Source organism: Pleuronectes platessa, chromosome 5 (genome assembly GCF_947347685.1).
Source record: "Pleuronectes platessa chromosome 5, fPlePla1.1, whole genome shotgun sequence".
Classification (NCBI taxonomy): Eukaryota; Metazoa; Chordata; class Actinopteri; order Pleuronectiformes; family Pleuronectidae; genus Pleuronectes; species Pleuronectes platessa.
Genome location: NC_070630.1, coordinates 1,035,780 through 1,051,980, shown reverse-complemented (window position 1 = coordinate 1,051,980; position 16,201 = coordinate 1,035,780). Strand labels below are relative to the sequence as shown.

General features: G+C 46.3%; 2 protein-coding genes across 2 annotated transcripts in view; one reads left to right on the top strand and one right to left on the bottom strand.

Moving 5' to 3' along the window:
• The window catches only part of si:ch211-137a8.2 (uncharacterized protein LOC777613 homolog), a 14,553-nt gene extending 7,953 nt beyond the window's left edge, over positions 1-6,600 (bottom strand). Inside the window, exon 1 of the mRNA XM_053423059.1 lies at positions 6,412-6,600. The gene's annotated coding sequence lies outside the window, so the exon portion shown is untranslated. The remainder of the gene's footprint in view (positions 1-6,411) is intronic.
• Positions 6,601-11,628: 5,028 nt separating this feature from the next.
• dharma lies at positions 11,629-12,799 on the top strand. Its single transcript, XM_053423058.1, has 3 exons — positions 11,629-11,983; positions 12,092-12,303; positions 12,731-12,799. Exons 1-3 carry the CDS (start codon positions 11,629-11,631, stop codon positions 12,797-12,799), a joined length of 636 nt encoding a protein of 211 aa, XP_053279033.1.
• The last annotated feature ends 3,402 nt before the right edge of the window (positions 12,800-16,201 follow it).

Genomic DNA, 16,201 nt, shown 5'->3' with positions numbered 1-16,201 from the left:
GGAAAGGGGGGGGACACACGTTGTAGTACTGTATTCATAATTCGGTTCAGATCTGAGTAAAGGGACGGACACTGGTTTGAGACACAAACACACACCTCCTGTCGTGTTCTGCCCGACAACAGGTGACATCACGTCCAGAACGTGTGGACGGAGAGAGAGAGAGGAAAATGAAGACACAGGTGTCACACAACATAGACATCTGTTCAACATGTGGACGCACAAAGACACACACACACCACACAGCTGTTTCCCCGAGTGAGCTGGAGCGGTGCATGGTGCCTCATTATGTAGATTTACCGGAGAGAGAGAGAGAGAGACAGAGGGAAAGAGAGAGAGAGAGAGAGGGGGAAAGAGAGAGCATCTTTATCTTTTGATGAGTCACCAGCTGCAGCTAACACACACACACACACACACACACACACACACACACACACACACACACACACACACACACACACACACACACACACACACACACACACACACACACACACACACACACACACACACACACACACACACACACACACACACACCTTGTATTTTCATTCATGCCGTTTTCGACTCTGAATCTGATCCAACAGCATCCGAGCTGACCTGAGGCTCTGGTGAGGTCAGAGGTCAGAGGTCAGAGGTCACTCTGGAGGAATCTAAAGGGTTTTATCTACCAGAGGGCGAGGTTGGATTAAAATAACTATTATCAATCAATCAAATGTTATTTGTATAGCCCATATTCACAAATCCCAGTTTGTCTCATAGGGCTTGATGTTGTGTGGATGGTTCACATGTTGGGGTCGACTGAATTCAAACTGCATTAGTGAAAACACTTGAGATGTCCCAACACAACGAGGACACACTGAGACACACAACCTCTGCTGCAGGAGGACACACTGAGACACACAACCTCTGCTGCAGGAGGACACACTGAGACACACAACCTCTCCTGCAGGAGGACACACTGAGACACACAACCTGTGCTGCAGGAGGACACACTGATACACACAACCTGTGCTGCAGGAGGACACACTGATACACACAACCTGTGCTGCAGGAGGACACACTGATACACGCAACCTCTGCTGCAGGAGGACACACTGAGACACACAACCTCTGCTGCAGGAGGACACACTGCGACACACAACCTCTGCTGCAGGAGGACACACTGAGACACACAACCTGTGCTGCAGGAGGACACACTGCAGTGAAACCCAGAGGAGATGTTTCATCCTGTTCAGATCCTGATCCAGATGAAAGCATCAGGCCTCATGTGGTTTGTTGAGGAGAAGCAGACGAATCATTCGTCTTTTCAGCTTCACGACAACTTGAAGTGATTTTTCCAGCCGGGTGATGAAAGGTGTGGTCGACCATCAGGGGCCTGAGATGATCAGTCTCCAGGTAACTGCTCTGACAGGAAGTCGAGTTTAACTGAACAGATTAGAAGATGATCTACTTTCAGAACTTTATCTCAAACTTCTCAAGCTGCTTTTCCTCTTTCACCACATTTAAGCTCAGAATTAGTTTTTCTACTGTGAATAAATCTTATCAAATGATTTATGCTGACGTCACTGAAAGTCTCTTGATTCTCCTGTTACTGTACACGTGGCTGTTCAGCTGCTCTGGAGTCAGATCAGCGTGAGGGACCCGGGGGGGGGGGGGGGGGGGCTCATCTCCAGCACTAAGACCCGTCCCTGCTGAGACCAGGAGGACTTCACCTTCCTCACTTCAAACTGAGCACAGCAGAGGAAGAGGAGTCGGGTTATTAGGATTAAAAAATGTCTTTTGTTGGACCTGATAGTGACACTGAGCTGGAGAAGGAGATCAGGAAGGTGAAGACTCCGAGGACTCGGCTTTGACTCGTTCATACAAACGGCCTGAGACACGAGTCTAACGGGGGAGCAGCGGAGGGACGAGGGGGGCGGAGCTTGGTTTGGACGCAGCGTTGTGTTCTGAGGCCTGAGGACCGAGGACGAGACGTCCCACACATGCACATCGAGGAAAAACACGACTGCAAAGGGGACAACACAACTGCAAAAGCCACACAATGCAAACACAAACACAACAGATGGGAGTGGTGACAGAATTCAACAATGAAACAAGCCGAGTTTGCCGTCACTTAAAATATGATGCACGTCTACTTGAGATGATGAGGAGCCGGTGACTGAAGCGTCCAGAGGAAAGATCTCACTGAAGCACAACATCTCCAACAGAGGGAGAGTCATAACATGTGTGTGTGTGTGGGGGGGGGGGGGGGGTCTGTGTGTGTGTAGAGAAAATCCCGGCGGGTCAGTGAGTGCAGATCTGAAAATGCTGGAGCGCAGCAGTGAAATGAATCAAACCCTGAAGTTTCACCGTCGAGCTGAAGAGACGAACGAGTTAGAGCGGCTGCGTTAGAGCTAGAGCGGCATTCTGCTGAGGAGGTGATAGAGGTGAGAGGAAGTTAACACTATTAGAGGCAACACTGATTAAAAAAGAGTCTGAGACAAAGTTAATCATTCCCTCTGCTCTCCACACACAAACACACAAACACAATCACACACACACACAACCCTTTCCAGTAGATTTCCAGTAAATGTAGTTTCTCCTTGATGCTGATGTTCTGACTGTAGAAGACGTGCAGTGTAATGTTTCATACACAGATTTATATTTAATTTCTTGCTATGTGAGTTTGCCACTTACAGAATTCTTAATGAAAATCTATTCCCCTCCACCTTTTGTGTGTCTTTGTCCACACAACTTATTTTCTTCCTTTTGTCCTCTTCCTCCTCCTCCTCCTCCTCCTCCTCCTCGTCCTCCTCCCTGCCCCCAGAGTCACTCCATTGTCTTCTGTGGACAAAAGGAGGCAAGCAGGGAACAAAAGGCCTTTCTGTCCTCCTCAGAAAGAGAGAGACGGACAGAGCGAGAGGAAAGTGCGGGAGAAAGGGAGACACCTGATTTCTACTAATACTGTGGAGACGCTCGGGAGGAAGAGGAGGAGCCGGTGAGAAGATCTGGAGGGAGGAGGGTTTACAAATCGTCTCTAAACTAAGCCTGACGTGAGGAAGGAGAGAGAAAATACTCACATGTATTATATGATGTATTAATATATTCTCACTTTCGCATTAAAATCCCCTAAAAAGGCCCAAATCTAAAACACACAACTGTGACGTTAAAATACCAAACACACAGTTCAGGTCTTTAAACGACTCCCACAGTGTGAAACTGGGATTTATCAAAGAGCATGTCAGAGGCCTCTTCGTGGTTTCTTCACTGCACGGATCTTATCTCGTGACCCAGATATGTAAATGTGTCTCTGGAGATTTGAATGTTAATGAGCTGAGGTGTCGTCACGCGGCAGCTCAGAGAATCACGGGAACATGTGAGTCTCTAAGAGATCCTGCACCACAACTGAATTAAAAGAGTTTTACTTGATGAAATACATTAGTGATGGATTTAATTTCTCATTTATTACAACATGAACATGGCTCATAACGCCCCCTAGTGTTTCAAACTGTAAGTCTGAGGCTTCTGAGGTGAAGAAGCATTAAAGACTCTATAATGAATAACAATAATAATGTGTTTTAAAGGGTTTTGACTCTTTACGATGACGGTGCATTACGACCATGTGGAAGAAGAAGAATGAGATTTGGAGAATTTAGTTGAACTAAACAAGATGCTCAACATTCCTCATTAAAAACCAAACACACTCTGAACTTCTGATTCTCCCTCTAGCTCGACTTGTTGCCCTTATTCTCTTTCTACACTTTCTTCTTGAGATCTCAGAAAAGTCTTTTCCTTCAACATGGCTCAGAAACTTCTTTACAAGACAAACAAAATAAAAGCATGAGTAAAAACCGTGAGGAGTCCTGCACTGCTCCTCCCTGTCGAGTCACTGTCTCAACATTATTCTGTGTTTCTATTAAACCTCCGAGGAGGAAGCAGAAGCAGCTCGGAGCTCAGGAGGGTTCGAGACTCAGAGGTCGCTCAGAAATAAACATTCAATCCAGTCGAAGGTTTCTGCAACACGATAAAACGTGAACGGGTATCGATCAGTTCTCAGGCTGGAGAGGAGCTACCTGCAAGATGGGTGAGAGGTGTTCTTCTTTAGCTCGGTTTGGCTCAGTTTGGCTCGGTTTGGCTCGGCCTGGCCCTGCAGTGTGTGTCTGCAGAGGCTGGATGTGCTGCAGGTAACAGCAGCCATAAAGCTGAAGGCTGTTTAATGGTGTAATAACATTATGCGTTGTAATGGGCGTCGGGGGGGATTAGCCTGCAGATGTTAGCTAGCTGTGAGTCATGGGGGGGGGGGGGGGGGTCTGAAGCCCCTGCAGCCTCAGCTAATAAAAACACATTAACACCTTAAAACCTTCTAATCATCTCAGGAACTGTTTCCTCTTCTTCTCATCCGTCACTTTCTGTTCACAGGATTTTATCAGATTCATCTCGAGGCCAAAGTCCGAGTGTCAGGATGAAAGTGGAGCGGCTGAATCAGAGTGAAATCATTAAACAAAGAGATAAAGATGTGACTTCAGTGGACGTGTCCTGGTTCCTGGTGAATATGAGAAGAGGAACGTGCAGCAGCTTCTGAAGTTAAACTCTAAATATAACATTTCAACTGAATTCTCAGAATCATAGTTTTCAGTTCTCTTCATCGTGGCCCTGAGACTGATCTGCTGACAGGAAGTGACTCGTGAATAAAAGTGGTGATATTAAAACTCTACTGTTGGAACATTGAGTTTCTTCTCAACCTGTCTCTTGCTTCAGGGTTCTGTCACTTCCACAGAAACAAACAGCTGATTATAAACATGCAGGTTCACAACAGACCCTGACCCAGTTTGAAGAAGTCAAATGAAACGTGACAGATGATAATGGTTCATGTCACATGACTCCAGGTGTGAACGGACTCACGCTGCTCTCTACTCAGCCTCTCAGCTCCCTGCTGTGTGAGGCTGGGACTCAGATATGACACCTGACACAGCTACAGTGGAGACGCTGCAGGTGACGTGGGCTCAGGGACACGTTCAGGTTCCAGGGACACGTTCAGGTTCCAGGGACATGTTCAGGTTCCAGGGACACGTTCAGGTTCCAGGGACACGTTCAGGTTCCAGGGACACGTTCAGGTTCCAGGGACACGTTCAGGTTCCAGGGACACGGAGACAGATGAGATCATCTGAACGTCCACCATCACAGGACATCAACTGAATATTCAATATCTGAGTCTCAGAGACACTCAGGTCACTGGGAACATGAAGGTTTGTCGTGGACATCAAAACGTGGCAGATGTTTCAAATCAGAGTTTAATTCACAATGTGAGTAAATAGAAGATGTTTAGTTTCTTGTTGTTGCTTCTGTTGAGTCACATCGGAGCTTTGTTTGTGTTTGTTTGTGTTTGTTTCATTCAGCACGAGCTCAGTGCACGGTGGTAGATTCTTCCCGGGTGGCGCCCGTCAGCTGTTTAGTTTCCACGTTGCGTCGAAGCGAGTTGTTGATCACTGAACAACTTGTGTCACTGTTGACTTACATCCCAGAGTCTGTGGTGAACGTTGTTGGTTCAAGGATCCACCGGAGACGGCGTCCTGAGGGACGAGTGAGCACACGCCGGCTGGCCCAGGATCAGCCGAGGATCAGTCTGCCGCCAAAACACGGAGAGTGTGACGCCGTCCCTGGGCGGAGGAACGGTTCCACCACAGTGACACGTTCTCCTGCAGGTCGCCGGCTGTTAGCTGCTCCATCACAACAACCAGTGACGACAACATCCCAGCAACAACCACCCAGTATCAGAGTGGTTACATCACTCCGCTGCGACGTCGACATACATGACACGTGACCCGAGTGGAAAGTGGGTGGGGAAATAAAAACAAGTTGTAAAAAGAAAGAGAACATTCAAAATGATAAAATCCACAACGTCGTCCATGAAACCTTCAGGTGGTTCAATCTGTGTGATGTCATGAGACTGATCTGAGTTCAGCTCTTCACTCTCCAGGATGAAGAGCAGAGAAACGACACACACTGGGATTTGTGATTTATGGACTGAACAAATAAAAAGTAAGATATTCTCTGAACAACTTCTTTAACATCACAGTGATGTCTCATATGAACCAGGTCAAACACAAACACACACACCTGTAAAGTCATATCCTGGGGGCACAGAGGACACTGACAGGCCTGTGTGTCTATGAAAGACTGCCCCCCCCTCTCTCTCTCACACACACAACATTCACACACACACGCGCGCGCACACCCACACACACACACACACACACACCTGACTCATACTCAGTAATCAGCTGCAGGTCCCCACAATATGAGTAAAAACACAAAAACCGTCTCCTCACGTGTTAATCCTCACTTTCAAAACAACACACAACACGGACACACAAAGCGGAAGTCGGACTGCAGGTTGAACGCTATGAGGTGCGTGCGTGATGATATACTGACGTGCAGGTGGATGAGCTCATCGTCCAGGAAGCGAACAAACACAGGAGAAGGTCCCGGAAGCTGGAGAGGACTCGACACTCGGATCGCTTCCGGTGTCTCAGGTGCGGTCGAGGAGCGGAAGTGTCCACATGAAGCGACGAGGGGCAGGAAGAACCGTGCGTGAGGAGCCGTGCGTGAAGAACCGTGCGTGAGGAGCCGTGCGTGACGAGCAGCTGTAACACGAGCTACCTGCGGCAGGTAGGCCACAGGCCCCGCCCCCTCCCAGCCCCACACCTGCCTCAGACACGCCTCCTCCGCTGGGTCCTTGCTCCCCCCCCCCCCCACTCAGATCCACCTGTAAACACTCGAGCTCCTCCCACGTGTTTGTTTGAGCTTCTTCCTGAAGTGTAACGATCACATGATCTGTGTGTGTGTCCCCATGTGTCCCCATGTGTCCGGGGGACGGACCTGCAGGAGGACAGCTGGTCTCTGCCTCCTCTCATCACAGGAGGAGCAGCGTCCCACAGTTCTTTGCAGCAGCCACATTTAAAGCAGAGCAGCATCATGGCAGCCGTTTGATTCTCGAGAGAAAGAAACTTCCTTCAAACCAATGGAGTCACAGCTGAGGAACCTGCAGCACGTCTTCATGTCCTAAGATGGCCGACACACGTCCACCTGGGGTCTGGTCTGCAGCAGAACTCCTGAGTCGGGGATTCTCTCAGCAGCTGATTGACTTCACTGGGGGATCAGGGCCGAGGAGCTAAATGGACCCACTTCACATGAGGAGCCTCAGGAGCTTAGTTCTGGTCTAAGCAGCTACTGAGCTAAGTGGGAGCAGCTTCTCGGACGTGGAAGCTCTGGAGGATTAGCTGCTGGTCGAGTTAATGACAGATGCATCTCCTGGCCTCAGTGAGGAGGTTCTTCATGGTTCACTGAGCTAAGACCTCGCAGATCAGACTCAGGAGGGACGACACTATGAGAGCATTAGACCTCAGAGGGCGGAGCTTAACCGTTTCTGGTTTACAAGGAAAAACCAGTTCCATATTTTCCTCTTTTCAACTTTGAATTAATCGTTATAAGAGTACAAGTCAAGACGCACATTCTCCTCGTGGTTCACCTTCTCACACCAGAGACCAGAGGGAAACTCCCAACTCAGAACATCTCATCTGGAGCCTTCACACCACTCGGGTCAAACGTCCGTGAAACATAATCAAGAACAGGATCAATGTGAGAAAATCATATTCTTAAAGGTTGAAGCAGTGAAGACGGAGCTGAGCCGGACCTCCAAGCTTTTCATTCTTCTGTCAACCAACGGTTCAACTCCTACTTGTGGTCTTCAGCTCTGGGTCGTTCAGAATAAGATCAGAGTTCCTCTGCAGGTTTCTGGCCTCGGCCTCAGGGAGAGGAGTTTGGACCTCTAGAGGGAATCAGAAGGAGCTGATTAGGTTCCTCAGGGTTCTTCATGCATCTCTTCCTGGTTAGACCCAGAGCTGCTTGAGGGATTACACATGTCCCTCTTTTTGTCCAGATCCTCCAGGAGGAGCTGGAGAACGTTGTTGGGGAGAAGGACGTCTGAACTCCACCTGGAAAACCTGGAAAACGACTGTGATGAGGAGGACGTGGACCAGGAACAACTCTGGATCCTGGAAAACATCAGACCGTGACCCAGAGAAGAGGCAGGAAACGGATCCTGCAACAGATCAGAGTCCAGTGAGACCCGATCCAGAAGAAACCAGAAGGTTGCTCAGTGGCTCTCAAACAATCCACCAGGACCCGACAGCCCCTGAAACTCAGTCTGCACCAAACCACAGTGGAGTGTTTAGAGTCCTCTGATCTCAAGTCAGTCTCACACTCATTTTAACAATAAAACAACAGAGAGCTGATCGTTCATAATTAATTATGTTTATTCAAAGACTTTATTTGTTAGTAAATAAAGTGAAATCATCAAATACAGATGATGTGGTTCAAGTTATTGAACGTCAACATAATTCATACGAGAGCAACTCATGTGTTGCCCAGCCCCCCAGGTCACACACAGACACACACACACACTGACACACACACACACACACACACACACACACTGACCTCACCTTTCCGCCTCAGTGCTCAAACAGGCTTTTTGTTCTCCTTTGCCGACCAATGACACAGCCATTGTCCGTCTGTCAGCCAATCACAGCTCCTATTGTGACACAAACCAGCCAACCAAAGCACGGTTTGTACCCCCGAACCGACCAATCAGCTTGCAGCACCCCGTAACATCTTTATGCTACACACCCCCCCTCACACACACACACACCAACACACACACAAACACACACACTCACACAGCACATGAACTCCCCTCAATCCTTTTGTTCAAATTAACATGTGTACATGAGCTTTTCTAAAAGCTGTGTGTGTGCGTGCGTGTGTGTCAGTGTGTGTGTGTGCGTGCGTGTGTGTCAGTGTGTGTGTGTGTTAGTGTGTGCGTGTGCGTGTGTGTGTGTGTGTGAGCGTGTGTGTGTGAGCGTGTGTGTGTGTGTGTGAGCGTGTGTGTGTGTGTGTGTGTGTGTGTGTGTGTGTGTGTGTGTGTGTGTGTGAGCGACCTTTACTGTGACATCAGTTCTGACCTTTTTCAATGAGCGCGAGCGTTAGACACTTTTTAATCTGGCACACTGAGAAGAGAGATGAGGAGTGTGTGTGTGTGTGTGTGTGTGTGTGTGTGTGTGTGTGTGTGTGTGTGTGTGTGTGTGTGTGTGTGTGTGTGTGTGTGTTTTTGTGTGTGTGTGTGTGTGTGTGTTTATTGATTCATCAGACCTGCACTGAACTCTGAATGTTCTCCTGAGATGTTCTGGAGCTTCTCTCTGTGAGAAGAACCACGACAGAGTCAGTTGCTCTGGACATTTTCATGAAGTTTGTCTCGTCCAAACTAAATCTCCAGATTCCATGAAGCAGCACTTATAAGAACAGTAAAGTCAAAGTGCTCTAGAAGTTCAGCCACCTCCTCAGTTCCCTCCCTGATGGATGCTAACGTTGCTCATGACAAATTGAAAGTCCTCTTGCTGACACTGGACATCTGAGAGGAGATGTTCTTGAGCTGCTGTGAGATGTGAGTTCACGAGGCAGAAGATCCCAGGAGCGGACTCGTCCTCCATCTTCACCACAAGGAGCTGAAGGGTGAAAGGTCGCCTGTGAGCTCGTCCCTGTGGAGAGAACAGGTCTAATGTGAAGAGGAGACGTCAGCCTTCATCCCCACGGCCTGGACCTGAAGGAGCAGGTGATGGTGGAGATGTTCTCACTCATGTTCCTCTGTTCTGATGAGGAACGTTCCACTGCTCGACTGAGACCAGAAGGATCAGAGATGATATTTCTCTTTGATAGAAAAGACGTGGTCTTCAGAGGTGGATTCCATGGAGCCTCCTGAGTGACTCCAGACTTCTGATCGAGGGCCTGGACCTGTGAATCCCTTCGGTGGTAATAATACAATATATATGAATCATTCATTAATCGTGATTGAGCTTAAAGTTTAAATAATTTTATTATTATATTGATTTGAAATCATAGATGATGAACTCCTGGAGGGACTGAATCTATTGAGTAACTTTATCTCATCTATACAACATGTACTGAAAACAGCCACTAGAGGTTCACTGTGACCTCTAGTGGTGAAGCTGCTTGTTGCAGCTGAAGACTCCTCACCAACCCCCCCCCCCCCCTCCCCTTCCCAACATGAAACAGAACCTGTTCATTCTTAAAGATAAAGTATTCAAAGGTGAAGTATTTAAATATAAAGAGCCATTCCAGATGAAACAGAGAAGGTTTCAATCAAGAGGCTCCTCCTGAGTCTCAGAGGAGCCTCTTGATTGAAACGTCTCATAACTGGACAATAAATCATTTAACAGCAGCTTCACTCAGAAGATTCTCTCTTCATCAAACCTCCTGTGATGTTTCATTGATCCATCAAACGCTTCTTCACTGGACGTGTTGTTGTTTCCTTCGTCTGAATCAAAACTAACTGAAGTGTTTGAAGATGAAAGGATGAGAATAAACTGAACGTTCACACGTTTAAAGGTTTCTGTCGTCTTCTGAATCTGCTTCAGATCTGTTAACGATCCACCAGATCACAGAGACTTCACAGAGACCATCACTTCTTCTGAAGTCACTCACACTCTCAACTAGAGAAACTGTCTCTACATCCATATTTAATACTTTCCCTTGTCTCATTGAACAACAAGTTTTTAATTAATACCAATAAAGACTAATGGAGCTGTTGTGACTTGATGAACTTTATTCATTTGAAGCAAACTGTTGGTTCACATATTAAAAACTTTGTTCTCTTGTTTCACTGTGACAAAGTGAAATCCTTATAATTTATCAGATCTATATGAGTTTATAGTTTATCTGAACAACTTCTCTGTTTATAAGAACGTGTGACTAATGTTTTACTGAATCACTGTTTGATTCTGATGTTTTTTCTTCTATTGAACATAAACTTCACAAAGTTGTATTGTTCTCCTGTTTGACACAGTGATCACAGCCTGGAGTGTAGCGACACCTGCTGGCCACCAACACACACTACAGAGGAGTCTGATGACCAGTGGTTCACAATCACAATCTGTTTTTACAATAAAGTTAATTTAAAAACACCATTGACATGAAGACATTAAGTGTTGATATCAAAATGTACTTTTAACATGAAAGAACTGAATAAACAGGGTTAGTGACAGATTACTTTGAGATGTAATCAGTTACTGAAAATAAATGGTATCGTAATCTATTATATTATTATGTAATCCAATCTGAGTACTTTGGACACAACGTGTGTGATGTGTTCTTCATATTTCAAGAATTTATTCAAAGAGTAATCATGTAATCTTTTACAATTTTACTTTATTTTTAATTAACATTCTATTAAACAGTTGTTCAGGTGTAACCAGGACTGACTATAGTTACAAATCTTTTGTAATGTGATGTTATAAACCTGATTACATGTAATCTATTACTTCCCAACTGTGTGAAGAACAACAAAGAGAGTGATGATTAAGATGAGAGGAACCTGTAGAACACAGATCAAACTTCTGATGTGAAGTTAGATCGAGTTTAAATTGAGCTCGTTTGTCTGTTTGAACATCTGAAGTTCAAAGAGGTCAGAGGTCGTTTGCATATGAACGAGCCGTCAGGTGTGATGGAGCAGGAGGACGGAGCAGAGCTTATAGGTGGGCCCCTGATGGCCCCTCACTCAGACCGACCTGAACCATGGAGGGAAGCACAGTGTCCGACTTCAGCATCGAGCGCATCCTGTCCCCGCAGTTCGGACGCAGACCTCCGGCCAAGGACTTCTCTCCGGGCCGGTTCTCTCCGGACCGGTTCTCTCCGGGCCGATTCTCTCCGGGCCGGTTCCTCCAGCAGGTCGCGGTCGAGGGCCTGTGTCCGTGCCCCGGGTGCCTGCGGCCTCCAGCCCCGGTCCCGGTCCCGGTCCCGGTCCCGGCCTCCAGCTGCTTGCAGTTCGGGGGGATGAGCTTCGGGGACACGTGTTATTACGGATCTGGGATCAGCAGATTCTATCCCAGCTCCGGGATGTGGGTCCACGTCAGCAGCAGAGAGTCCGGAGGTGAGGAGGTTTCACTGGTTCTGAACTTTATTAAATATGAGACAGAACATGTTTATTTATTATCTGTTCCTCTTGAATTAAATCTTATTTTTATATTATTTATTACAGTGGATGCTCAGCTGTCGCCTGGTTACCACGGGCACGCTCACTCCAGCGTGCCCGCGCTGCAGCCGCCGCGCCAGAAGGCCCGGATGAGGACTGTGTTCACCGATACTCAGAGCAAACACCTGGAGGCGCTGTTCCACATCACCGACTACCCGGCGGTGGAGGCGCGCGCCGGGGTGGCGAGGAGCACTGGCCTGAGCGAGGAGACGATCAGGGTGAGTGTCGCGCGTGCACGTGGACCTAACTTTCTTCTTTCTTCTTTTATTTGAGATTTAAGTTGGAGTTGGAGTAAAACTATAACTTCTTTATATTTCAAATTCAACTTTAAAAGCTCGTTTGAATCAGATCCGAGTAAAAATCCAAATCCAGTGAATTTAAAAGTGGTTTCACAACATTTACTGATTGATGTTGTAGTTTGAATATGAACTTATTTACATTTACTTTGTATTTATTTGACAGATACGTTAGTTTAACTGAGAAGTTTTATTTAATAAAAAAAGTCTTGAATTAATACAGTTTAAATGAAAAGTCACTTTCCCTGTAGGAGTCAGTTGTATTTTGCTGCTTCACATTAACTCGGTTTGTTCTGATCACACTGAACTTTGAAGAACTTCTAACTCAAACTCTTCTGATTGTTTCCAGGTTTGGTTTAAGAACCGAAGAGCCCGGAGGAAGAGGCAACACAGCGGGTCAAAGGTCAAATCCTCTTAACCCTGCACTGAGGCCGAGAAGAAGCTCTTCACCTCCTACACCTGAACCCGGAGGTCACCCTGCACCAGTGCCCTGCAGGGGGCGCTGCCTTCACGTCCCCAGAGGTCCACGGTCAGCTGCGTCCAGCTCGGCTCCAGCAGGAGAAGCAGTTACTGGATCTTCTGTTAAAACCATAAACTGGTGGAGACAAAGCTGCTCTGACCGATGGTCATTGAACACAACATTTGTCTTGTGATGATGCATTCAGGTGCTGCTTGGATAATCAGACGCACTGAACCCTGAGGACATTTAGCGACTAGAGCGATTTAGAGTTTCCTAGTGTGAAATTAATTTGTATTTTAATGTAATTTATTGAAATCTGTGTATTAAAGCTTTGTGTGTTTTTCACACGAGCGTCATTTGTAACCTTGAGTTGTTCATTAAAATGTTTATTTAGACATAACGATTGGATTGAGTCTCTTTCTAGTTTTTATTCATTTACTTTATTAGTTTCAGAAACATTTAGAAACTAACTTCATGTGATCTAAGATCTGGCCACTAGGGGTCAGTGTTACAGGCTTTAAAGGCTTGATAACACTGACTGTGTGTTTATCAATCAAAATAATCATTCTGAGCTGTTTTGAATATACTTTTATGCTTCCTTATATTAATTCAGACAAATATTTTCCAACAGTTAACATTTGTTACAAATTATGTTGGAATCTTCATCCACAATTCATTAAAAAGTATTTAAACTGGTTAATTAACATGGCTTCAAGAGGGTTAGGGTTATAAATGTGAAATTATGAATTATTTTCTATTTAAAAACCTGTGAGTAAAAGCACTGAACACGAGAGGTAGAAAAACAACATCAAATTCTTTATTATATTCATACAGTTGTCACTGTTAATATTAGAAGCATTTTCATGCTGATGAGAAGATACACCACGAAAAACCAGAAAATACTGACGGAGAGAGAGAGGGAGGGGAGAGAGAGGGGGGGAGAGGGGGAGAGAGGGGGAGAGCGGGGGGGAGAGAGAGCATGCAGTGAGTGGTGAGCGGATGAGGACGTTCGATGCTCGTTCTCTCCTGTTTCCTCTTTAACGTCCGTCAGCTCCACACACACTTTTAAAACAGGAGTGACTCACACACACACTCTCTCACACACACACACGCTACAAAACCGGAGAACAAAAAAGTACACTTAGTGAAGTTATCAAAAAATAGGCTATATACTGTTTATTCTTAACAACCAGTTACTGAGTTGGTTACGATGAGAACACCCATTGATTATAGAGGATTTACAGAACCACTGGTTCTGAAGGTTCCAGCTCGTTCCTGCTGATCATCTCCCGAACGTTCGATTCCCTCCGTCCAGGAAGCCGCTAGTTTCACTTCAGACAAACAACGTGACCGGTGGTAAAGCGGCTCTAGTCGCACATCCTTCAGATAAAGCAGCCGAATAGAGATTGACAGTTTGACGCTGATTCTCTTATCCATAAACTTATCCTAAAATAGTCAAAGCTAAAAAGCTCAAATAAAGTTTCTGGAGAAGAATCCATAACTAACTGTGTTTTATTATTAACCCGTTCATCTAAAGGTCATCATTCATTCACCTGCACGTCCTGACCCTGTGGGGAACCAGGTCTCATCGGGACATGAGGTTTGACCACATCAACGTCAGAGTGTGAGCGTGCACGTCTCTCCGTGCACGTCTCTCCGTGCACGTCTCTCCGTGCACGTCTCTCCGTGCACGTCTCTCCGTGCTCGTGAGCTTGCAGAGTGTGAAGAGACGTTAACACACGAACCCGGTGACATATTATTACATATTGCTGTTTTCAGAGGGTTTAACATGAAGCGCACACAGGTTCAGGTTAACTTGAGTTTTTGTTTCCTCTTTTCGCAAATGCTCACATTCACAGAAAGTACACAAGTCCTATTTGAATGGAGAGAGAGGGGTGAGAGGAGGGGGGGGGGGGGGGGGGGGGGACAGACGTTTTCACGACTCGTGGAGATTAGAGAGATTTAAATTTCCGTGGTGGGAAACATGGAGATCCAGAAGATGAGCGTGTGACGAGATGAACGGATGATTTAAATTTTAAGTTCAAGGACTTTGTTGTCAGAGTCAACGACGACAACACAAACGTTAATATTTCGCTTCACAATGTTGAAAACACTTTGATTTCATCATTTTGTGTTTGTTAGCAGTTTTGGTTAATGGCAGATTATAATCGCAGCTGTTTATCAGAATTCTATAATACTCTGTGTTTTCACTCTGACTATGTAGACTAATATTTGTACGATATAAATAAAATGACAGTTATTCTGTGTGATGACATCATCAGTGTTTCATCCATTAAAGACTAAAACTGAGTCTGAGGGGAAAAGACGAGTGTAAAGTGCAACGACCACAACTTGAAGTTGCACTTTAACTTTAAGATGTGACGTTACATTACATTTATGGTAAAAATACGCTTTATTAATGTGTGAGATATTTCATAGAGATCATGATTCACCTTGGACTGATAAATAATGAGTCGCTGATAAACCCTGTTTTCAGTTTGACCTCTGAGGTCGAAGCACGAGGACGAGTTCAGAGAATCCATCGTCTCCACAATCTGACAACGAGACGTAGAGTCTCCGTCAAACGTCTCCCACGGGACAGACAGAGCGTCCACACCACAGAGCGTCAACACCATAGAGCGTCAACATCTCAGAGCGTCCACACCACAGAGCGTCCACACCACAGAGCGTCCACACCACAGAGCGTCCAACAAGACAGAGCGTCAACATCACAGAGCGTCCACACCACAGAGCGTCCAACAAGACAGAGCGTCCACACGACAGAGCCTCAACACCACAGAGCCTCAACACGACAGAGCGTCCACACCACAGAGCGTCAACACAACAGAGCGTCAACACAACAGAGCGTCAACACAACAGAGCGTCAACATCACAGAGCGTCAACATGACAGAGACAACGCTCTGTGTGTGTGAAGCTCTACGTCCACACGACAACGTACCAACTCAAACTGTCTCTGAGGGCTTCGTCTCCATCTTAGTTTTAATCTCCGTCCACACTAAGACTCCTCAAAACACATATCACATGACCACTCACGTGCACGCGCATGCATGTGCCATGTAAATAGTTGTATCATATTAAAATACAGAGCTGAACAGCAGCTGTTAGCGAAGACACAGGGTCGGGGACACCTTTCAAACTCAAACGGGTCCGGCAGCGTCTCTAAGTCTCCGGAGCTGAGTGGACGTGAGACGGACGCCTCTGTCTCTGTCTCTGTCTCTCTCTCTCTCTCTCTCTGTCTCTGTCTCTGTCTCTCTCTCTGTCTCTGTCTCTCTCTCTGTCTCTCTCTCTGTCTCTGTCTCTCTCTCTCTGTCTCTCTCTCTGTCTCTCTCTGTCTCTCT

What these genes read in the sequence shown, in the direction of transcription:
- dharma (XM_053423058.1), top strand. Translation starts at nt 11,629, where the DNA reads ATGGAGGGAAGCACAGTGTCCGACTTCAGCATCGAGCGCATCCTGTCC. An exon ending in CAGCAGCAGAGAGTCCGGAG is followed by an intron (nt 11,984 to 12,091) that starts GTGAGGAGGTTT and finishes TATTTATTACAG; the next exon opens with TGGATGCTCAGCTGTCGCCT. An exon ending in TGAGCGAGGAGACGATCAGG is followed by an intron (nt 12,304 to 12,730) that starts GTGAGTGTCGCG and finishes GATTGTTTCCAG; the next exon opens with GTTTGGTTTAAGAACCGAAG.